Source organism: Delphinapterus leucas, chromosome 15 (assembly GCF_059928025.1).
Source record: "Delphinapterus leucas isolate spDelLeu-1000000601 "Yukka" chromosome 15, BTC_Dleu_Yukka2, whole genome shotgun sequence".
Classification (NCBI taxonomy): Eukaryota; Metazoa; Chordata; class Mammalia; order Artiodactyla; family Monodontidae; genus Delphinapterus; species Delphinapterus leucas.
Genome location: NC_143143.1, coordinates 7,169,601 through 7,192,199, shown reverse-complemented (window position 1 = coordinate 7,192,199; position 22,599 = coordinate 7,169,601). Strand labels below are relative to the sequence as shown.

General features: G+C 55.3%; 1 protein-coding gene across 1 annotated transcript in view; it reads right to left on the bottom strand.

The window, feature by feature from the left end:
* The window catches only part of ZAN (zonadhesin), a 32,054-nt gene extending 12,054 nt beyond the window's left edge, over positions 1 to 20,000 (bottom strand). Inside the window, exons 1-28 of the mRNA XM_089895737.1 lie at positions 19,909 to 20,000; positions 18,844 to 18,896; positions 18,195 to 18,341; positions 17,782 to 18,053; positions 17,517 to 17,604; positions 16,565 to 16,717; positions 14,496 to 14,660; positions 14,067 to 14,158; positions 13,805 to 13,883; positions 13,567 to 13,713; positions 12,762 to 13,033; positions 12,368 to 12,452; positions 11,284 to 11,892; positions 10,440 to 10,624; positions 8,032 to 8,173; positions 7,751 to 7,867; positions 7,126 to 7,250; positions 6,790 to 6,935; positions 5,987 to 6,130; positions 5,513 to 5,620; positions 5,222 to 5,391; positions 4,171 to 4,373; positions 2,610 to 2,751; positions 2,069 to 2,316; positions 1,682 to 1,862; positions 1,303 to 1,414; positions 898 to 992; positions 425 to 601 (exon numbers count right to left, since the gene is read on the bottom strand). Coding sequence (XP_089751863.1) covers positions 425 to 601; positions 898 to 992; positions 1,303 to 1,414; positions 1,682 to 1,862; positions 2,069 to 2,316; positions 2,610 to 2,751; positions 4,171 to 4,373; positions 5,222 to 5,391; positions 5,513 to 5,620; positions 5,987 to 6,130; positions 6,790 to 6,935; positions 7,126 to 7,250; positions 7,751 to 7,867; positions 8,032 to 8,173; positions 10,440 to 10,624; positions 11,284 to 11,892; positions 12,368 to 12,452; positions 12,762 to 13,033; positions 13,567 to 13,713; positions 13,805 to 13,883; positions 14,067 to 14,158; positions 14,496 to 14,660; positions 16,565 to 16,717; positions 17,517 to 17,604; positions 17,782 to 18,053; positions 18,195 to 18,341; positions 18,844 to 18,896; positions 19,909 to 19,985 — 4,534 coding nt within the window. The 5' untranslated portion in view covers positions 19,986 to 20,000. The remainder of the gene's footprint in view (positions 1 to 424; positions 602 to 897; positions 993 to 1,302; positions 1,415 to 1,681; positions 1,863 to 2,068; positions 2,317 to 2,609; positions 2,752 to 4,170; positions 4,374 to 5,221; positions 5,392 to 5,512; positions 5,621 to 5,986; positions 6,131 to 6,789; positions 6,936 to 7,125; positions 7,251 to 7,750; positions 7,868 to 8,031; positions 8,174 to 10,439; positions 10,625 to 11,283; positions 11,893 to 12,367; positions 12,453 to 12,761; positions 13,034 to 13,566; positions 13,714 to 13,804; positions 13,884 to 14,066; positions 14,159 to 14,495; positions 14,661 to 16,564; positions 16,718 to 17,516; positions 17,605 to 17,781; positions 18,054 to 18,194; positions 18,342 to 18,843; positions 18,897 to 19,908) is intronic.
* Positions 20,001 to 22,599: the final 2,599 nt, after the last annotated feature.

Below are 22,599 nucleotides of genomic sequence, written 5' to 3'. Positions count from 1 at the left end.
AAAAGCGTTTCTGGGAAAGAAGAAAGGCCACAGAGCTGGCCCAGGGAAGAAGGGAAGGAGGCAGTAACCAAATGAGATCAGGACTTTTTTATGGGCCACGCCCCATGGCATGCGGGATCTGAACCAGGGATCGAAACGGTGCCCCCTGCAGCGGACGAGCGGAGTCCTAACCACTGGACCACCAGGGAATTCCTGGGAGATCAGAACTTTTTGGTGAAGTGAGAATCGGATGGAGGATCCCAGAAGAGGGAGACAAGTAGAGGATGGGGGCTGGGCTCCGAGAGACTGGGGAGACGGGAACAGAGGAGGGTCCCACGTGGGGCCTGGGGGTCGGGCTGCGAAGGGAAGAGTGAAGGAGCAGAATTTAGGGAGAGGAAGAGAGGGCAGGGCTCTCGGGACTCCTCCTGGCTGTCAGGTCACTCACGGCAGAAGGTGGTGTTCCGCCAGGCGAGGGCCTGGCCTGCGCGGGCGCACAGGGACGCGTAGGCCTGCAGGGAGCGGCACAGGGTCGAGGTGTCGCCCTTGGTCCCACACTGGCCGTACACGCAACTGGTGAAGCTGGAGTGCGGGGCCACCACCCCGTGGCACTGGGAGAAGGGTCCTGGATGAAACGTAGGTGAGACTAAGCTTGGGGAGGGAGCAGAACCACGCGGCTGTTCTGGGGCAAATTCAACATCCATTTCCATCAGAACCCGTAATTATTGAGAACCTACTGCCTGAGATGCAAAAAACGCCACAGATCCGTCAGCGTTCCCAGGTGACCACTGCCTCTGCATTCCATCTGCCTGCCTCTTGAGGGCCACTACTTCCTGTCTCACCCTTCCTCCCTCCCTGCTCAGTGCCCCTCCTCTGTCTCCTGCCCCCGGGGAGCAAAAAGGGGCCCCCTGCGTGGCTTACCCTGAGGGTTCATTAAGATATCACAGTTCTTATTCCAGGCCTCCGTCACTTTCTTCCCCAGGCACCTGGGGGGCCCGCCACCCGCAGCAAAGCAGCTGACAGAGGAGGAGGGGAAAGGACAGGAGCTTAGGATTGGAGGAAGCTTTCCAAAAGCCAGAGCAAAAGTGGAGAGGGAAACAGGGCGGGGAGTAAGGACGGGAGAAGAGGACAGTGATGGCCTCAAGTAGTAAGGTCAGCAAATGCAGCAGGAAAGCACAAGGTTAGATCTCAGGGTGGACTTCCCAAGAGACAGATCAGTCATCAGCTCCAGGAAAGACTGGGGATGCACAGGGAACACCTCCAGGCTGCCCACCAAGCCTCTTCCCCTGGTCCAGCTCCCCCCACCCCGCCCCCGTTCCGGCTCACCCAGGTTCAGATAACTCATTTAGCTTCCAGGAGGCCCCCAGGTGCACGGAGCTGACTGCAGGCCTTTTATCAGGCTGCAGATTGTCGTCTAGGCTGTTGTTGTTGAAGTTCCCTGCAGGACGGAACAGTCAGCAGAGGCCTTGAACTCAGCCCCGGGACCAAGAAGCATCCCTCCCTCTTCACGCAACCAACCAAGATGAGCCCTTTCTCTTCCTTCATCTTCGGCTTCCCTTCATGCCTACCCTAGCGCACGACACCTTCAACCAAGTAAGAGGTCGACAAGCACCAAGGACGCCTAATCACATGTGTGGATGAGCAGGACCGGGACAGGCTCCAGCCCATGACCCCGGCCTCACCTGCTGGTGCCCTAGGAACTCACCGCACATCCCGCAGAGCCGGCCAGCGTAGGAGGAGGGCACGGTCACTTCCACCAGGTGGTTCCCATCATAGCGAACTTGAAGCCCGAAGTCCGTGTAGAGGAGGATAAAGGAGCCACTGGACCTCACGTTCACCCGGCCTTGTGCAGGCCACACGGGCAGGGCCACCCGGCGACCGTCCAGCTACAGAGGCAGGAAGGACACTGTAGGGAAAGGTGCCTGGGACAAGAACAACAACGAGGCCAAGACCAGGGAGCAGGAGGGGGTGGCGGGGGTGTCTCAGAAACTGGGGCTGCGTCTGCCAGACAGGGCCTGCAGGCAAGGAGATGCGGAGAAGAGATGCAGCGTGGGCTGGGGTTGGGGCCGGGGAGGCCGGCGCAGGCACGCACCATGACCTTGCGGCCTTTGATCATGGAGATTCTGAGGTTGAAGACCTGCACTTGGACGGTTTTGACATAGGAGGCCTCCAAGTTTCCGCCGCGGAACTCGTTGGTGGCGCTCACGACGAAGTAATTTTCTGGGGACCTCAACCAACAAGGCTGGGTCAGGGTGTAGGTGCAGGTGCCCATGAAGTGGTGCAGGGCTCCGTCGAATGTCAGGTAATGGGGGTCCCCCGAGACAGTGCAGGTAGCGGACCCTGGGCAGGAGGAGATGGCGTTCAGAGAGGCACTGACCCTGAGCTGCCATCTTGGCGAGTCCACATTGGAATGGTAACCATGGCTCATCGGGGTGGTTGGTGTGACTTGGAGAGGTCAAGGTCAGGGACTGCCCCAGCCTCACTCTCTGGGTCCTTGAAGACGCGGCTTTGGCTCTGGGCAATTGCCTTCCAGCCCCCTGGTTATGCTCCAGCTCTCTGCGTTAGGACAGGACCGTGCCTTTGCTCGAGGCCACATGGGCAGCCCCCATGAGCACCTTCTTCCGACTGCTCACCTTGAGCGTGGCAGCCATAGATGCCATCCTGCCGACCACACACCTCCTGGGCCTGGCACCTCCACTGCACACAGCGAGTTCTGTTGCTGCCCTCACAGATGCAGAGCTGTCTGCAGCCTGGCTTGAACCACCGCTCCCCTACCTGGCGGACGGACCGAAGGAAGGGAAATAAGTTATCCCCTGATCTATTAGCACCGCTATTCAGATCACCGACCTGCTCACCAGGAAGGCATTCGTGTCATCCCAAAGCTCCAGGCTTGGTTGCAAAACTCTGGCATTCGCTCACTCGTTCAGTCACTCCACTGTTTGTTTGTTCACTAGTTCAACAGACAGTTACCATCTGCTCTGTGCCAGGCGTCAGGGATTCAGTAACGAGCTGGATGGATGAGGCCCCTGCCCTAACAGAACCCACAGTCCAGAGAGGGCAGTAACGAGCTGGATGGATGAGGCCCCTGCCCTAACAGAACCCACAGTCCAGAGAGGGCAGTAACGAGCTGGATGGATGAGGCCCCTGCCCTAACAGAACCCACAGTCCAGAGAGGGCAGTAACGAGCTGGATGGATGAGGCCCCTGCCCTAACAGAACCCACAGTCCAGAGAGGGCAGTAACGAGCTGGATGGATGAGGCCCCTGCCCTAACAGAACCCACAGTCCAGAGAGGGCAGTCAACATGTAAACAGATAGATCACGTGGTCCAACACACTCTGCACCCAAAGACGATAATCAGGGCACCCAGGGAGAGTTTCGTGCCATTGACACAGACAATCGGCGCTCGCCACAAGAGCTTAGAGATGCTTCTCAGGAGGGCTTCAAGGAAGAAGCAGCATTTCAACAGGGCCTCAAAGGAGGTGAGAGTGGCTAACAGGCATAGTGCCTGGGAGGCAGAGCAGCAGGGAAGGGCTGAAAAGAAGGTGAAACTGAGAGAGCAAAGCGCAGACGAGGAGAGTTCCGTGGGCCAGCCTGGAATGCGGCACCGAGCAGGGAGAGCCCAGGGGACACCAGGTGGGAGGGGGCTGGGATGGACATCAGTGTCACCCCAGGCCTCGGGTGAGGGACAGGGAAAGGAAGAGAGAGAGAAGTTTCAAGGATGAGAGTCTAGCTCCAAGTGCTGCCTCTGAGAAGATGGTGAAGACGGGACCCAGGCAGCAGATGAAATCCTTCAGCAGAGAAAGGGACCCTCAGTAGGAGAGAAAGAGTACAGGTGACATGCAGACATGCCTGGGCCTTCAGAGGATGAGAAACCGGGAAAGTGACTCAGGGATGTGACGGGCAGGGAAGGTAGGAGGGGAGAGAACTAGGGGTCCCAGGCTGTGCTGGGCAGCGTGGGAAATGACTGTGCTATGGCTCCATCCCCGTCTGCAGGGGTGAAAAGTACTAGAGCTGAAGAAAGAAAAAGGGAAATTAGACATAAGCCCGAAGTTCCTTAATCCCAGCCCGCGCCCCCCCGCCGCCCCCCGCCCCCCGCCTTTTCTCTCGTGCCCACAAGCTGGCCGTAGACTTCAGAGCTGGGATGAGTGCCTTCTGGCTGCAGGGCTGAGAGAGGCCCAGCCCCAGCGGCTCACCTTGAAGTAGCCGGCCGTGGGGTCAAGGCAGCCACATTCGGACCTGGGGACGCACTGGAGACCGCTGAGGACGAAGCCTGGGTCGCACTCGCAGCCCTCCACGCAGCGGTTCTGGCAGGTCATGCCCGAGAACTCGGAATGGCAGGTGTCGGGGCACAGCTTGGCACACAGGGTGTATCGGCTGTTGGGTGGACAGGCCAGCGCTGGCAGAGGGGGGGAGCACAGGTGAGGCGGGATGGGGAAAAGAGGAAAGAGGTAGCTCCCAGCCCAGAGTTCAAAAGGCCGGTGGCTAGAGGCTTCCGCCCCATCTTGAGAAGAAGACAGTGACTGGGAGAAACCACCGAGGAGCTCAGCTTCCACGTCCCGGGCCTGGAAGGGGGCCTGCAGGGAACTGCCAAGAGGCAGGACCACGGGAGCAGACTGACCCAGAAGCTTCAGCGGCACTGCTGTGTAGGGTGGAGGGGAGCAGAGGGAACCCATGTGGCCCCATCAAGGCCCCAAAGCAGGCTCCCCAGAGGGCTGGGCCATGCCCAGGAGCTGTGGGGCCGTCATGACGCGCCATCCCACCCACCAGTCTGTACTGTATCCACATTTTGTGTATTCTACATGTGCATCCCTCGACCTGGGTGTGCATTTACACACATATGCATTGCTCTGCATACCCGTACCTTCAGGTAGCTGGGAAAGCTTTCTTTCTTTTTTTTTTTTTTTCCCCCAAAGAGCTTTAATTAAGACTTTAATAGAGCAAAAAGAGGTCAAAGTGCAGTCAGGGCCCAAATCAGAGGTAACAAAACCAAGTTGGATCCAGGTTGAAAGTGTTGCCTGGAAAATCCACAGCTGGGAGCAAACCCTGGGAAGCCTTTCTGAGTTTGCAGGTGACCGTGTGATCTTCTCAGTGCATGTTTCTGACTGCAGATTTCCCTGTCCTAGTGTGGAGGCACAGGGGTTCCACCAGGGCGCCGCCCAGCCTGTGCTACCACTCTCAGATGCCGCCGGCCCTCCACTGCGTTTGCGTCTGAAAGAAGGGGCCCTTCATCTTGGTACAACTCACGGCAGAACTGGGGTCCCCTCCAGGGCTTCACCACGTAGCCGGCATCCTGGCAGGTCTCGGTCAAGGCCGACATGTGGGCACACAGCGTCTGCTGCAGCCCCTGGAAATTACACATGTCAAACACGCAGTTGTCGAAGAAGGAAGAGGCCCTGAGGTGAGGCAGGCAGGCCCTGAGGAGAGAGGCCAGGTCAGAAGGAATGAGGGGGCAGAACTTCCCGCCTCCTGCCACGGAGGACCTGGTCCCCCCGCCATGGCCCTTCCTGTCCCCCCACCCCGGGCCCCCGCACATACTCAAAAGCTCCGTGAGAGACCGTGAGCCGTCCACAGAACTCTGGCCCTGACACAGTGTTCTGCAAGGCAGTGTCGCAAGATGGGGGAGATGCCTGGTTCTCCTGGCACCTGGAAGAGACCCACCCCAAACGCCCTAAGGACCGAGGCTCACCTCCACGCCCAGCCCGCCCCAGCAGTCTCCCGGCTCTCGGCATCCCCTAGTGGAGAACATCTGAACACCAAGAGGTGGGAAAACTTGGAGCCGGGCAAGCAAGAGGCGGGGCTGCCCACAATCGCCTGGGGACAACTGACTGATGGTGGGGCTGGGGGTGAACGTGGTGGCAATGAACTCTGCTGGGAATGGGAGTGGGGAGAAGAATGACAGACGTGGGGGTGTGCAGCAGAGGAGAAAAGGGGTGATGCCAGTCGGGGTTCTTGGTTCCTCAAAGGGGCAAAGGAGCAGGAGGGTGGAGACGGAGGCGGGGAGGCCCTCACTCGTGGTCTTCATCCTCCGAGGCCTGCCAGCTGCTACCCAGCTCCATCTCATCTCGCGCTGGTCTACCATCCGGCTTCCGGTTGTCGTTGCTACTGTCTCCATCATAGTTGCCACAGAAACCGCAGAGTTTGCCAGAGTAGGTGCTGCGGGGGGGCCGGGGGGAGGGGAGGAGGAGGCATTAGTGGAGAGAAGGGGCCTCCGGCATCTGAGGGACCACAGCAGAGAGGGGATGAGTCGCGGGGGCCACTGGCACGAGGCGGGTGGAGGATGCAGAGGTGCAGACTCGGAACAAGGGTTCCACGCCAGGCACCAGGCACGCAAGGGCCCCAAGCTCTCACTCTCGAGCCACCTTGACGTCTCCCCTCGTCCTCTTCTGCTCACACTTCATCTTCCAGCCATAACAAACTTCTTGCTGGCCCTAAGACATTCTACTTTTTCCCTCGCAATGACTGTTCACTATTTCTATAGTCTTTCTTTCCCTTGTTTGGCCATCTGAGGAGCTACTCATCCTTGAAGACAGCAGTCAAGGGACCACTCTTCTGAAGGCTCCCACGACTCATTAGCAACTCCTTCTAGAACATTCCCAAAGCCTTGTGTATATATCCTGCTACTATCACACTGCCCTGAAACCATTTCCTCCCCCTCCTCAACCAAAGGGAGGCCTGCCCGTTGAGCTAGGTGTCTCCTACCCACGACTGAGAATTAGCACCTGGGATGGCAGGGGCCGGGGATGGGAGGGTCCCGGGAGAGGGAGGGGCAGGGTGGGAGGAGTGGTAGCTGCCTCGCTGGGTCGCCCCCTCACCTGGGCACGCTCACAGACAGCTGCTGGTCACCATCCCATCTCACCCGCAGACCGAATGCCGTCTGCAGCTGCACAGATCGCCCACTTGGAGTCAGGAAGACGCCTTTAGAAGGTATGGCTGGGAGGGTGACTCGCTGACCCCCAACCTGGAAGGCGGGGCCGAGGGAGGAGACAGAGAGACAGATCCGGGGGTCAAGGAGGACCCCCAGCGGACTCCCAGATCCCCACCGCCACGCTAATGACCTCTTCTGCTCCACGTGGAATGCTCTGGAGGAGATGGGCGGGACAAGGCCACAGCCAAGGCCGGCAGCCCTGCAGGGCTGAGAACGGACTCACCAGCGTGTGTCTGCCCTTGAGCAGGGTGATGGTGGTTTCGGGCAGAGTCACGTAGACCTTGCTCAGGCAGGACACGCCCTCCTGTCCTCGCTCCTCATTCTTCACCGTCAGCCTGAAGAATGGCTCTGGGCAGGGAGAGGGGCGGAGTGCGCCCAGGGGCTCATTCCAGAAGCATTTCTGAGCACCCACTGAGGGTGCCACCCCCAACCAGCCCGGCGCCCTGCGAGGATAAAGGGCCACAAAGGTGGCGGCTCTACAGTTCAAGAGGGGAGGAAGGACCCTGGCAGGAGTGGGGCGTCGTCCAGAACAGCGCGGGGCTGTGTGCCGCGAATCTGTCCCCCCAGGGGACAGGGACCTCCTCTGCCAGGCACTCCCTAGTCCAAGCCAGCCAAGGAAGCGACGGATCCAGAGAGGAGTCCTAACCTGCATTTTCCCCATGGTCTGGTCCTCATAAAGTCCTGCTTGGGGATGGATGTGTCATCCCTTGCTCGACCGCCGGCCTTGCTCCCATCTTGCCCCTGCCAGCGGCTCTGGCCCTTTCCTGCCGGCCAGTGCACCCCATGCCCAGCTCTTCTGATCTCAGACCCCACGCCCAGGCCGTGGGGGGGCATCTCCAGGGGCCTACCTGTCGAGTTGTCACAGGGTTGGGCCAGGATGTAGGTGCACTTGCCCATGAAGCTAAAGTGCCTCCCGTCGAAGGTGAAGTAATGAGGGTCTCCGTAGATGAAGCAGGTGGCAGTGCCTGCCGAGGGGACACCGGGGACATGTGAAGCTGGTTCACCAGGCCAGGCCCCAGGGCCCACCTCACCCACCCAGTGGCCTGCCCGGGCTCCCCTGGTCGAGGGAAGGATGGGGACCCTGGTGTCACACCCACATGGACAGGTGGGAACAGCCTGAGGGTCTCACCATAGGGGTGGCATCCATACTGGCCATTCTTCAGCTGGCACACTGTATGTGTCCCGCACTTATAGGGCTGGCACTCCGTCCGACCGCCAGGCTGGCAGCGGCAACGTTCTGTGCAGTTGGGGCTGAACCACCCCGTCCCTGGCTGAGGGAAAGAGGGCCGGAGTCATGAGGCCGTAGCTCCTGGGCAGACTCTGTCATCCCATGCTGTAGTCTTCTCTCCTCCTGCAGACCTCACCTTGCTCAGACTCCTCTCCTCATCACCTACCAGATATTCCTGCTCAACCCAGGCCCTTTGCACATGCTGTGCTGGAACGTGTCCCTCTCCCTCTCTCTAACCCATTCCTGTGCAACTAGCGGAGTTCAGCTCAAGGGTTGCTACCTTCTCAGGAAGACTCTCCAGACCTCCTTGACTACCTCTGGGTACCTTTCCTTCCCAGGACTTACCACAATTGCACTTTTATATTCATCTTTGTGATTATTTGATAAGCGCCCCTGCGAGGGACCATGTCTATCTTTACTCACTATCTCAGCGCCAACACGTAGCACAGTGCCTGGAAAAGAGTTCTCATTTAATAAATACTTACTGAATGAAAGAACGCACCAACATCCTATGTGCCCCCCGGAATCTGACAGCATTAGGAGAGCAAGGACATGCCCTATTCGTGGTGACCCCAATGCCGAGAGGGTTGAAGGTACCCGATACGCGCTTATTGAATGCATAAGTGAACATACAGTAAGTTCGTATGTGTCTCCCGGGGCAGAGGGAAGAGATGCTTGGTACTGATGGTTGTGACAGATACTTCTACCCGGGCTGCAGCTGAAGCGACTCCCAACACTGACGCAGGGACGCCCGGGAGACCGGTCAAGAGGGCTGGAGGAGGAAGGGGCCCCCGAAGAGGCAAGCAAGAAACTCGGACGCCCCGTGGGGAGAACGCCGGAGCTGAGAAGAGGAACTGATGCTAATGAATAGCTGACCGAACTTTTACTTTACAGGTCACATATATTTACCATAAATTGCTAACAATAGTGATTAGCATTTATTAAGTACTTGCTCTGTGTCAGGATCTAATCTCACCTTCACAACAACCTAATGAGGTAGAAAATCTTGTTGTGCCCATTTTATAGGTATGGGAACAGATTTGAAGAAGGCAAGAAAGAACCTCGCCCAGGGTCACTCTGCAAACGAGTGGCGGAGCGGGGATTTGACCTCAGATTGGCCTGACTCTTGGGCGGCTCTGTCCAATACAATGGCCACCAGCCACATGCCACTGAGCTCCTGAGATGTGGCCGGTGCAAACTGACGTAGGCTGTAAGTGGAAAATACACACTGGAGTTTGAAGACTTAGTAGGAAAAAAAAGAACGTACGTAAATGATCTCATTGATAACCATTGATTACATGCTAAAACGGGTAGATGACTGGAGTTAACTTAACCTGTTTCCTTGTACTTTTTCTTTTTTTTGTTTTTTGGCCTCACTTGCGGCTTGCAGGATCTTAGTTCCCCAAGCAGGGATTGAACCCGGGCCCTCAGCAGTGAGGGTGTGGAGTCCTAACCACTGGGCCACCAGGGAATTCCCTCCTTGTAGTTTTTTTTTTTTTTTTTTAATGTGGCTATTAGGACAAGTAAATGCTGTGTGAGGTTTGCACGCCATCCCTTTTGGACAGCGCTGGCCCAGAGCCTGTGCTCCACCAGAATCTCCCGGGGGGATGGGGATGGGCATCAATTAGGAGAGACAAGAACAGTATCTCCTCTCCTTTGACCTAGCCTATCAAAATTTGCAGGTTCCGTTGGAAGAAGGTTCTGGAATGCCTCATTCTGCCCTGAAAATGCCTGAACACACTTGGTGTCCAGGGCTCTCTGTATACTCAGGGACCCCTGACTTTCCTCAGGATGGAGATAAGGGCCCTGCACCACCTGGCTGGTCTATGGTCTAATGCATCATGGCTGCCAGTGCAGGATGGAGAAATACAGAAATATCAAAGCTGCCAGGAGCACCGAGGACAGGGCCACGGGCTGACAGGATCTTCCACACAGCCTAGTGTCAGGCTGGGCCAAAGCAGGTGCTTAACAAGTATTTATTGTGTGAACAGAGCCGAGGGACTTCCCTGGTGGTCCAGTGGTTAGGACTCCACGCTTCCACTGCAAGGGGCACAGGTTCAATCCCTGGTCAGGGAACTAAGATCCCACATGCCGTGTGGCGTGGCCAAGAAAAAAAAATAATAAAATTAAGGCAAAAAAAACACACACCGAATGAATGACTCCACCACCGTGTCACAGCTGCCGGAGAGCGACCCCTTGGGAATGTCCCATGGAGCCAAATTCACGTCACCTGGGGAGCAGGTTGCGCTGGACCCCAGGCGTTCGGCTCGCAGTCTCCCTCAGAGGATCCGGGCATCCTGGGGTCTCACCTTATAGTAATTGTCATTGTAGGAGCAATTGCAGGAAGAGGCATTGATGCAGCGGGAGTCGCTGAACAGAAAGCCAGGATCGCAGACACAGCCGGGCTTGCAAAGGAGCCCACAGCTGGGCGCGGGGCTCTGGCAGGATGCTGGGCAGGCGCAGCGCTTGTAGTGGGCGTTCGGTGGGCAGCTCACTGAGGGGAAAACAGCCTCCGTCAAGCCCCCGGCTTTCCTCCTGTCTCCCCTCTACCCCCCACTCCCGTTCTTCTTGAAGAAGGAGGCCCATGTTACTCCGCCATTCAAAGGAAGGAAGTCCTGACACAAACTACAATCTGGGTGAACCTTGACAACAACATATGCTGAGAAAAAAGAAGCCAGTTCCACGGTATGAAGTGTACCGAACAGACAGAAAGCAGATTCGTGGTTGCCAGGGGCTGGGGGGCGGGGGGAATGGGCATGACGGCTATTGGGTACAGGCTTTCTTTATGGGGTGATGTAAATGTCCTGACGTGGAAACGTGAGGATGGCTACACAGTCCTGTGAATATGCTAAAACCACCAAATCGTACACTTTGAAAGGGTGAATTTTTACGGCAGTGAATTATATCTCAATAAAAAAAAAAAAGCAATAGTAAGTCCAGTGCTTGGTTCCCAACAACTCCCGCTCCCCCATGCCCGCCCCACCGTGGCCCTCTCACTCAGGGTCGTCCTCATCCCCCTTTCTAAAGTCATCGTGTCTGGTTCCCCTCTCCTCTGAGACTGCAGCTTTCTACTGGAAGCGTCCGTTTCCCCAGCCCCCTCTCCTCATCACTGTCTCTGACTTTCAGCTCTTTGTCCGATGCTCCACCACAAACCTGGAGTAGGTCTTGCGGTTGCAGTGGCGGCCGGGGTCACGGTGGTCATGGAGGTACTTGGCATCACGAAAACTGTTGGCCAGGTGGGTACAAGAGTTGGGCTGGGCTGGGGTGTCATGGGAACTGTGGGCCTTTCAGTGGGGACTGTGGGTTTTTCCGTGGGGATGGTGGTCCTTTCGGTGGGGACCGTGGGTTTTTCTGTGGGGATGGTGGTCTTTTTAGTGGGGATGGTGGTCCTTTCGGTGGGGACCGTGGGTTTTTCTGTGGGGATGGTGGTCTTTTTAGTGGGGATGGTGGTCCTTTCGGTGGGGACCGTGGGTTTTTCTGTGGGGATGGTGGTCTTTTTAGTGGGGATGGTGGTCCTTTCGGTGGGGACAGTCGGCTTTTCTGTGGGGATGGTGGTCTTTTTAGTGGGGATGGTGGTCCTTTCGGTGGGGACAGTCGGTTTTTCTATGGGGGCCACAGGTTTCTCTGTGAGGATGGTGGATATTTCAGTGGGGACGGTGGGTGTTTCCTCAGGGGCCACAAGTTTCTCTGTGCAGACAGGGGTTTCAGGAGGGCCAGTGCAGTTAACGGGAGGTTTGGAAGGAGGCACTACTGATGCAGGTCCTGCAAAGAAAATAAATCCCTGGAGTTTAGTCAGAATCGTACCACCCCGCCCTTGACTCACATCTAATTGGAATGGGTGCGCTTCAAAGCAGTAACTCATTCACACCTCTCCTTCTCCTCCCCGCCCCAGCCTCCACTCAGGTAACACTGACAAACACCGTTCCTAACATATGTCCGATCTTGCGCCAGGTACAGGAAACAAATAACAAATAGGATATCAGCCTTCCCTTCGGGATCACCATTCACTAGGTGAGGGGTCTGACCACAGCAATCCACGGCATCAAAGTCACACGCACTCAAGCAAGCATTCTGATGGGGCTGGGAAGGTACGGGTGTGCAGAATATAGGAAACAAAGCTGCGTGAGGACTCGAGCACAAAAGAGGACTTGCATTTTAAGCAGCTCACGCAGAGAAGCCCAAGAGATGGTCATCCTGGAGCACGGCCCCCTTTCCGGGACCTGGGGTTTTGTCTTACCTTGACAGGTCCCGTGACTGATCAAGATGAAACCCAGAGCAACAATGAAGGCGGTGCTGGTGCCCCTCTCGGCCTCAAACATCAGCTGAAGGTACGAGGGAGAAAGAAGCAAGAGAGAAATGAAAGTGAATCCCCATCAACTCAGCGACTCTCCGGGCAGAGGGTCTGTCCTCTGCTAAGATGTCGCCTTGTTCTGGCCTCAACAGTGCAACGGGGGCCCGGGCCCCTTCCAGGAGCCAGAGAGCCTCACAGGGAACACAGAGCACCCTCTGCTCTGCTGTTTTTCCAGTGTCCCATCCTCTCAGCCCTGGTTGTGCTCCCTGATCCCAGGCGTTATGTCCCCCTCACCTGGCCTCACGGTGACACTTAAAGAGCGACTCTCTCTGTCTCTCACCTGCATGGGCTGTTGATGTCCCGAAGGGACGGTGATGGAGTCGTTCAGCCAGTCAGCGCTTTGAGACCCAACTCGTTCCCAGAGAGGAGTTGGGGAACTGTCCGCAGGGCTCCCCAGCAGAAGCCTGAGCTTCGTGCCATTTCCGAGGCCATACATGTGGTAGGTAAACTCCACACAGATCGCACCAGGGGCACAGAAGGTCCGGCTCGCCAGTCTGAAAGACTGGCCTGCCTGGGAGAACTTGTCAGCCTCAAGGTAGACAAAGTGACCCTCTGGGCAAAAGAAGGGAACAGGCAAGGTGAGAAACCTGCAGAGGACAAGTCTGGTGCTTTCTTGAGCGACATCTTGCTTTCCAAGTGGGGATTTGATGCAAACACCCAAACTCTCCACATTGCAGTGGGTTTTTTGTTTGTTTGTTTTGTTTTTTTCTCTGCTCATTTTAGACTTCTAACTAAGAAGTCAGGATCAGAAAGAAAGGGAAAACCAAGCCAGCAACCCAGATTCCTTTGTTGGCTGCACCAGTAAATGTCTTGACTGAAAATGACCCAGTGGATTTTGAGGCCTTGGGCTCAATGAAGCACTATACCTGGATCTTCTGGGGGTTTCAAGTGATCCCAGAACCACGAGAAGCCTCAGCTCACTCTACCTCTGTGGCCTCCACAGCTCTGGCCCCATGGCGGCTTCCCAGTAAACACCCGCTGGCTGACCCTCACCACCTACATCTTGCGCCAATCACACCAGTCCACCCCCTCGCTGGGAGCAGATTCAGTAACTCGTTGGCTTGAGGGGTCCTCCATCTCCTCACCTCCATTAAGGGAGGCTCCCGAGGGGCCTGTACCCTGGATGAGCGTGTTTTTACTTCCCTGGGTCCAGTGTCCGCCGTCCTGTAATGCCTGGACCCAGTCACAGAAGGGATGGGCCTCATCTTCAAAGTCACACTGAGGAAAGCTCTCTGGGGGATCAAAATGGGATATGGGAGAAATCTGGGCCATGCTCTCTATTCCTCCCCCATCCCCAACCCCCATTCTCAGAGCTGCTCTCACCCCCGCAGGGAGCAATGCTGATTGCATCCACCGCCACCACTGGCTCTGGGATCTCTCCAAACACGCCCACCACGGTGAACTGAAGAGAGGGAGAAGGGGCCGGGAGTGAGCAAACAGCCCAAATGTTCAGCCCCCTCCATTTGATTTTACTCTCTTCAGGGACCCAGGCACCCGGCTTCCAGGGCCCAGATCTTCAGTCCTTGTCAATAACAGGTGCGCCTCCCACGTCCAAGGAGACCTGACACCTCCTGCTCCTCTGTACCTGAATCTGTCCCTGGCCTGTGTAATTGACAGAAACGGGCTGCCAGTTGGGTCCGGGTTGTCCTGAAAAGAGTGTGTGTTTCCGGCCGCTGCCTACAATGGAAGGAACCCAAGAGAGCAGTGAGATGACTGGGGGCTGGAAAATGACTTCAAACCTATACTCAGAAGGATGAGTAGCAGAGGGACCACTTGGAGTGGATTCCCCTCCCTGACGTGCAAGCACGTCCTTCTCTCTCTCACTCTCCTGGCGTTTTGATCTATTTTTCCAGAACCCTGTGCCTTCCGCTCCCAAATTCCACTCCGCAGAATCATCTTGCAAGTATCCCAGATTTCCCTAGACCCCAAGAGATGCCCCCACGTTTCCTCGTCAACCCAACCCCGGGAGAAGAGTCTCAGGACAGTGTAAATGCCATGACGTTGTCACTCTCACCCAAGTCAGAAGCATAGACCATGAGGGCTGCGCCAGGAGACTGGCCATGTAGGGTGTAGTGAAAGGACAGGCTCAGGCAGCCGAAGGACTGGATCAGAGGGCTCAGGAGGGCAGAGCTCTGCCTTGGTTTTGCATTCTTGGGGTCCAGGAGCATGTAGAAGCCACCTGGGAAGGAAAAGGCCAGTAAAGTGGGGGACGGCACAGGGATAGGGGCTGCGAGGGCAGGGAGCCTGGCCCTGGGGAGCCCTAACAGTTGCCTAGGATCAGCCGGCGCTGAGATGGGCCTAAACCCATCACACGGCTGGCTGAAGCCTTGGTTCCTTCCAGAAGTGCTTGGCAGGTCTGGGTGAGGACGCGGGCGCCGCCCAAGAAACGCGGCATCCTCTCAGAAGCAGCCAGAATCCTGTCCTTTGGATTCAGACTTTTGAGGTCCCCCCACAGTCACAACCTCTTCCTTTTCTTAACCCACTGGACATAGCTGATTCACGCAAAGTGGTGAGAGTCCCGATCTGATGCTGACCGGCAGGGATCTCCTGCCCCCTGCCGCCAGCTCACGCAGCCAATCACCCTGGACCTCTCTCCGTGACGCAACTGGTAGCCGTGGGAAGGAGGGGGGAATTAAAGAGGCCTCAGACCGCGCGCACGCACGTGCCGGACGCCCCACGGGGTTCTGCCTGGAGAGTGAAACCCGGAAAGGTGGGCTTCTGAAAGGGAGAGAAGACGGCTGAAGAGGAGGGAGTGGGCAGAAGTGCGAGAGAAAAGAAAGGAGCCAACAGGGAAGAAGGAGGAAAAGAGTAAAATGGTGAAAGAACGCAACAAGTGTCCATACTGGGACGTCTGAGAAATGGAAAAGGAGATGCAGGAGAGAAAGAGGAAAGATGGAAAAACGTAAGGAAGGGAGCAAGGTGGAAAAAGGAAGAGAGAGAAAATGGAAAAAAACAAACAAACAAACCCAACAACGTTTACTGAAACTGCTGGGCACGGGATTTGGTGCTAAATCTAAGGGGGATGCAGAGATGGGCGGGCCCTGCCCTGTTCTCCAGGGGCTTAGAATGAACGTGGGGTGGGGTTTTCACCAGGTCTTTCTAGAAAGCAAACCTCAGGCAGCAGGAAAGATCAGAGGAAGGAGAGCAAGGATTTGGGGGGAGGGAAGGATGGAGAAGAATGGCCTCTGTCCTTGCTCCATCCCTTCAGTGGATTCTCATACAAAAAAACCCAGGTGATCCTTTTAAACGTAAGTCAGATAAGGTCACTCCTCTGCTCCAAATCCTGCAAAGGCTCCCCATCCACATAGAATAAAAGCCACAATCAGTCCTGACAATGGTCTGCCCCTCCTAGGACCCGTCTGAGCTCATTCTCTCCATCCCAACAACGTGGCTCCTTGCTGCACTTCAACACCCACCCCCCAAGCCACTGGTACCTGAGGGTCTTTGCATGGCTGGCCCCTCTGCTTAGAATGTTCTTCCCCTCGATAATTTCGTGCCTCACTCCCTCACCTCCTAAAAGTTTGTGCTCAAATGTGACCTGTCTGAGATCTACTCTGACCACCCTATTTAAAACTTACAACCCACCCTACCCTGCTCTCCTGATCCCCTTACTTTGTTCAACTTTTTTTTTTTTTCTGATAGCACTGGTCATCTTAAAGCTTATATAATTTACTTCTTTATTGTTTCAGGAACTGTCTCCTCCTTGTCCCCCACCATCCTCTGTCTGTTCTGTAAGCTGATGCATCTCAACGGCCTGGGACTTGGCATATTGTAGGTGCTCAATAAATATTTGTTGGATGAATGAAGAAGGAAGGGTGCCAGGGAAAAGAGGTGAGGAGTCGGCTGTGTTGGGTCTACCGGCTGTAGGGCTTTTGGGGTGGCAGTGGGGGAAACTGGCTGGGTGCTTAGAATCTGTTTTCTGTCCTGTAACTTAAGCTGATGGAGGTCTGAGCTTGCTGACGTTCGCCCCAGGCCATCCCAAGAGAGTTATTGTAGGGTGGCCAGGCAAACATCGTAAACTCCCGCAAAGGTCACTAGAAGCTCAGAAAGTCAAAGGACGGAAGAAGCATGGCCATTACTCACTACCAGGGCTAGAGAAGTCATCCTCAGGCCCCACGTTCAGCACCCCTGTTGACCCCTTCTTCTGGACCCACTTGGCCCCAGAGGCCGTCGGGATCCAGCTCCAGCCACAGAGATCATTTGGAGTGTCAAAACTGCACGTTTGCGTCTTGCAGACTGAGGGAAAAGAAAAGAGGAAGGATTTAGCTTTTTCTAAGGGGAGGCAGCTCAGAAAAGTATGCCTCAAACACAACATTGTTAATCAACTATACTCCAATATAAGATAAAATTTTTTTTAAAAAGAAAAGTATGCCTCAGTCTGGAGTCAGAACTCTTGAGTCTCAGTCTGGGTCCTAGTGTGAGCCACGGCCGGCTTGCAAGCCAGATATGGACTTGCTCCCCAGTGGCTGTGTTCCTGGCACGGATTACTTAGGCTCCCCAAACCTCAGTTTCCCCATCGATAAACTGGGAACAACAGCACTTGCCTGTTGTAAGTTACACCCCGTGTGGGAGCATCTAGCACAGTTCCTGTGCTCAGTAAGTGTTGGCTCCTTGCATGCAGCTTCTGGAATGTTCCTTCCCTTGAATTCGCTCCCCTCAAATCTCTAACATCAGCCTAGAGTGCTAATTCTGGATAGATCTGGGGTGACAGCCAGGTTGACCAAATGTCCAGGTTTGCCAGAGACTGAGGGGTTTCCTGAGATGCAGCACTTCCGTGCTAAAAGAGGGACCGCCCAGGGCAAATCAGAATGGCTGGTCTCTCTAGGACAGGTGTCACCACAATTCTGTGTTCCAGGAGAACGTCTCTTTAGATGTGGCTGCTTCAGGGGTCAGAGGTGTGGGGTGTGGAGGTAAAGGGAAGCAAGTCGCCCCAACTCTGGAAGAAACCAGGGTCACAGTCCCTGAGCTACTTACTCCTGCCACCTGGGCAGATGTATAGGCGTGGGGGGAAAGAGGAGGAGGGACGGGGGCTCACCCCGACTGCAGGAGCCCCGACGGATAGAGATGGCATCCAGAGCGATGTCCAGATAAGCTGTGCTGCCCCTGACTCCTTCAAATGTCAGCTGCGGGAGGGAGGGGGGATCACCCACGCTGTGAGCCCCTTTGCCTCGGGCTCCCACTTTCCTGCCTGAATTCAGGTGGCCCAGCCCCCGTGCCCCCTCCTTGTCCCAACCCAGCCCCTCCTGGACCCCCCACAGCCAGATTCCCACTGGGACCCCAGGCCATGTCTTCGGCCTCACCCGACTGGGCAGGATGCGCCCGATGGGCACCGTGACGGCAGTGGGTATCCAGGAGGGGCTCTGGGTGTTCCTGTGTTTCCAGAGCACGTTGGAGCGCTTGCCCTTGGGGTCCGTGGTCAACAGCAGCTTGAGCTGGGCGCCCCACGACGGCCCGAACATGTAGTAGGCGAAGCGCACGCACAGGAGGCCTTGCTCCCATACAGGGGGGCTGCGCAGGCGGGCCACCCCGCCCGGGCGGAAGGTGTTGGAGTCCATGTGCAGGTAGTAGCCCTCTGGGGGAGGCAGAGCCAGGGATGGTGAGGCCCTGCCGCCCGCCTTCCCAGAGCCCAGGTATCACTTCCGGCCGCCTCCCTGCACCCAGATCCGCCAGCATCCACCTCCCAGATGCCTCCCTAAACCTTCGGCTTCCTCACCTCCATTGGGGTACCCGCCGGGGGGTGTGGTGCTGCTGGTGGGGGAGGGCTCACTGGCCCGAGTCCAGGCCCCGTCATCTTTGGACACTTGTCTCCAATCACAGAGGGGTCTGGAGTCATCCTCAAAATCACACTGGGTGAGAACGGCTGGGAAGAAAGGGCCACTGTGAGACCAGGAGAGGGCAGAGGGGAGGAGGTCGGCTGCAGAGCCAGTGGGGCTGGTGGGGGGGGGGCGGTAGGAGGTGGGGGGAGGGAAGCAGAGCAGGGTTGCCAAGTGGCCACTAAGATTTAGGGTCCAGAGCAGAGATTTGGGAAAGGGAAGCTGAGAAATAAGTCTTCTCTTAGGAGAAATTCAGGGCTGGGGTCGGTGAGGGGCAAAATGACTAGGTCAGGGGTTGCAAACGGAGGTCGCAGTCAGGCAGGCTTGTCTGGGTAGCATACATTTGTTGTTCGTTCGAATGTGGATCTTTCAGGCGGGACTTGTACTCTACTCCTCCCCGGTTCCCTCCCCGCTCCATCCTCTGAGGGCTGCCCTTCACACATTTATTACATATTTATGTCATCACCCTGCCTGAGGGCACCTGGGGTGGCCACCCCTGGGAGGGACTGAGCAACCCCCCCCCCCCCCCCGCCCCGGGTTCCAACTCACAGTTTTCCCTCGAGCTGCGAGAGACGGGCTTCCAATCCAGAGGCTTCTCTTTCCTTGGCATTGATTTGGAGACAGAGAGAAAAAGAAACAATGTGATCCTCGTCGTTACCAAGAACTGTTAAGCCTCCAGGACTGTGAGCTTTCTGGAGGATTGTTCCTTTCTTTTTATCCATATTGTATCAACGTGTATGCAGTGACATATATTTACTTGAAGGTTTTCAAAAAGGTCACTCACAGCCTTCTCACCTTAAGTTGTCATCTGTCTCCTAGAAAGCATCTCCCCTCCAAGCTCCTCACATCCCCACTGGTCCCTCCACCCCTCTATGCCCTGGATGTCACGCGGGGTTCTCTCGCATGAGAAAGAACCAGTTTCTTTGTACGGGAATTCTCACGCAGCGCCTAAGCGTTTGGCCCTGAGCAATCTCCTTCCTTCAGGTCAAGGTCTTCCTGTGCTATAGCCCAAGTTTTCCCCACAGAGTAGGGACTGTATGGGTCCCATGTTGCCAGGTAGGTGTCAGGGATGGTATTGCCCCAACTGAACACACAGATGAGCAACACCTTAGAAATTCCACAGAGAAGCCAACTGCCCTTTTCCAGGTGGTGTGGGCCACGTAGAACAGCCCTTTGTTTTAGTAGTTCAAGTCCTGCTCGTTCAAATCCCCTCAAACAAGCTCCAGGACACCAAGCCACCCATCATTTCTTGCTGCTTCCTACTTGCTGTCTGTCTGTCCGCTGGGTCTGCTCTGGGTGTTGTCCTTTTTCTGAGGGCCCGACCTCTCTCTCCTCCCCTGCCATGCTCAGACCTGTCTCCCCGGCTCTGCACCTCCTTCCTCTCTCCTCGCCCTTCAGCTCTGTCCTGCTCCCACTGAGCTGCTCACGCGTCTCAGGTCCAGGCTTGTGGGCTGCGGGGCTCCACCCACTCCTGTTCAGCATGCTTCTCACACCCATCACTCCCGCCTTACTTACCAGGGCCGTGCCCTTCATCGCTAGCCCACTTGCCCCTTCCAGCTTCGCCCCTCGCTCTTCCTCAGAGCCACCCCCAGCTGCCCCCTGAGCCCAGCTTACCGGGCAGGGGCAGGCATGAGGCCCTGGCCCCAGGCAGCCCCCAGCAGCAGCAGCAGAGTCCAGACTGGAGGAGCCATGCAGGACCTCAGAAGCAGCTCTCAGGGGAGAGGAGAAAGGCAGAGTGAGGGGTTCAGGCCACCTTATTCACCCCCGCCCCTCCTCGCTTGGCACCCTCCTGAGGATGCCATGAACACTGGACAGAGAACACAAGAAAGCTCTGGGAAATGAGAACTATGAGCGCCGAAATTTAAAAGCCAGTAGAAGAGTTATACATTGAAATCAAGAGAAATCAAAATGAGAGCAAGAGAGAAGGAAAGAAAGAAAGAAGGGAGAGACTTGGAGGGTTGGTCCAGGAAGCCTAACATTCAACCAGAAGGGTTCAAAAAAGAAAGAACAAAGGAAAAGAAATTACTTAAGAAAAACCACAGAAGAAGATTTCCCAGAACAGATGTATGAGCCTCTTGATTAAAAGGGGTCTGGCACGATGAATGCAGAGAGACCCATGAAAGGCACGTCATGAAATTTCAGAACATCAGGGCTGAAGAGAAGATCCTAAACACTTTCAGACAGAAGAAAGCAGGTCAGTACTAAGGATCAGGAATCAGCATGACACGGGACTTTTCACTAGCAACCACGGATTCTATGAGGCAGTGGAACATTGTCTGCAGAATTCCAACAGAAAACCATTTCAAACCTAAAGTTCTATAGCTAGCAACAGTATCGAAGGCGACGGAAAGATGGAGTAAAGTGAGGACTGAAAATGCTTCTTGGCAAAGAATTGAAAAAGACAAGTCACAGAGGAAGACCTACAAGCAGCCAGTATACGTTGGAAAAGATGTTCTGCTTCTGGGGCTTCCCTGGTGGTGCCGTGGTTAAGACTCCACGCTCCCAATGCAGGGGGCCCGGGTTTGATCCCTGGTCGGGGAACTAGATCCCACATGAGTGCCACAACTAAGAGTTTGCATGCCACAACTAAGGAGCAGGTGAGCCACAATTAAGGAGCCCACATACGGCAACTAAGGAGCCAGCAAGCCACAAGTAAGACCTGACACAACCAAATAAAAAAATAAATATTAAATAAAAATTTTTTTTAAATGTTCTGCTTCTGTTATAAGAAGGGAAATGCTAATCAAAACTACAACTTTCATGTTGACAACAATTTAAAAGATTGAAGCATTGAGTGTTGGCCAGAATGCAGGTAGACACACTAAAATACATTGATGCTAAGACTGCATGTTGGTGAAAACGTCTTAGAAGATAATTTGACAATGACCATTTAACTTTCAAATGTGCTTATCTTTGACCCAGCGATAACTTTGTAGGAATCTTCCCACATAAATACGTGCGTATTTTCACAAAGATGAACATACCTTAAAGACGTTAATTGCAGCATCATTTACAATAGGAAAAGAAATCGAGGTTACCTAAATGTTTGCCAGGAGATGTGTGTTTGGATCATATTCAAGGAATATTATTTATACAAAGGAATATTATACAGGTATTAAAAAGAATGGCACTCCTCAAAAAATTGACAGTAGAATTACCATGTTGCCCAGCAATTCCACTTCTGGGTATATGCCCAAAAGAATTGAAAGCAGGGACTTGAACAGATACTTGTACACCTATGTTTATAGTGGCGTTATCAAAATAGCCAAAAGGTGACAGCAACCCAAGGGCCCATAGACAGATGAGTTTTTTTTTTTTACTGAGATATAGTTGATTTACAATGTTGTGTTAATTTCATATGCACGTGTTTTGAGGAGAGGTGTAGAGATGGAACTAGGACACACAGACAGCTGTTCATGGTGGCTCCCTCCGGGAGAGGGTGGCCGGGCTCTCCATGCATTCTGCATACTTATGCGCACGACAAGGATGTTTCCAGGCCTTCCTGTGTAACGGGTGTGGTTCATTATAGGGACCTTAGTGAAAGCCATTTGAGGGGCCTGGTTGGGAGGAAATCAGACTGGAGGGTTCAAGGAGGGAGCGGAAGTTGAAGAAGGAATCCCACCAGGAGGGGACAGCGTTTGGGGGCTGTTTGGCCATCTAGAGGAGACTCGGAGGGCAGGTGCTGAAGTTAGGACGAGGTAAGGTCTTTTCAAAATAAGAGAAATTTTAGCCTGTATAAATACTCATGGGAAGGTGGGTGGGAAGAGCTCAGAACGAAAACGGCAGGAGGGGCAAAAGCCAGCTCTGTGATGGGGGCGGTGGGGGGATGCACCATGCCGGTGCACATCTAGCGGCTTCCGTTTTATCTGTGAAGTAGCAGGTGAATGGAGAAGGTTCTGCTGGCAAGAAGGTCACAGGAGCCCCCCTCCCAGGCGAGCTCCCTGGTGGTGCTGCCCACAGCCAGCAAGTCCCTACCTCCCAGCCCTGCCAATGCTAGCCCTCCCTCTGCCGCCCACCCCTTCCCACCTTCTGCCAGGCTCGACAGCTGTATCAATGTGCATTCCTGGGGCTGGACAGATAAGTGCTTTGCTACGGAGCGGAGCGTGGAAAAGGAATCCGTGACTCAGGTCACTGATGACAGGAAGGGAAGGGAGCTGGTTGGGGAAGGCTTTTGGCAAGAGGTGACACCTGAGGGGCTTTCTGAAGTATCAAGAGGGACTTCCATGGCGGTCCAGCGGTTAGACGCTGAGCTTCCGCTGCAGGGGGCGCAGGTTCGATCCCTGGTCGGGGAACTAAGATCCCCCA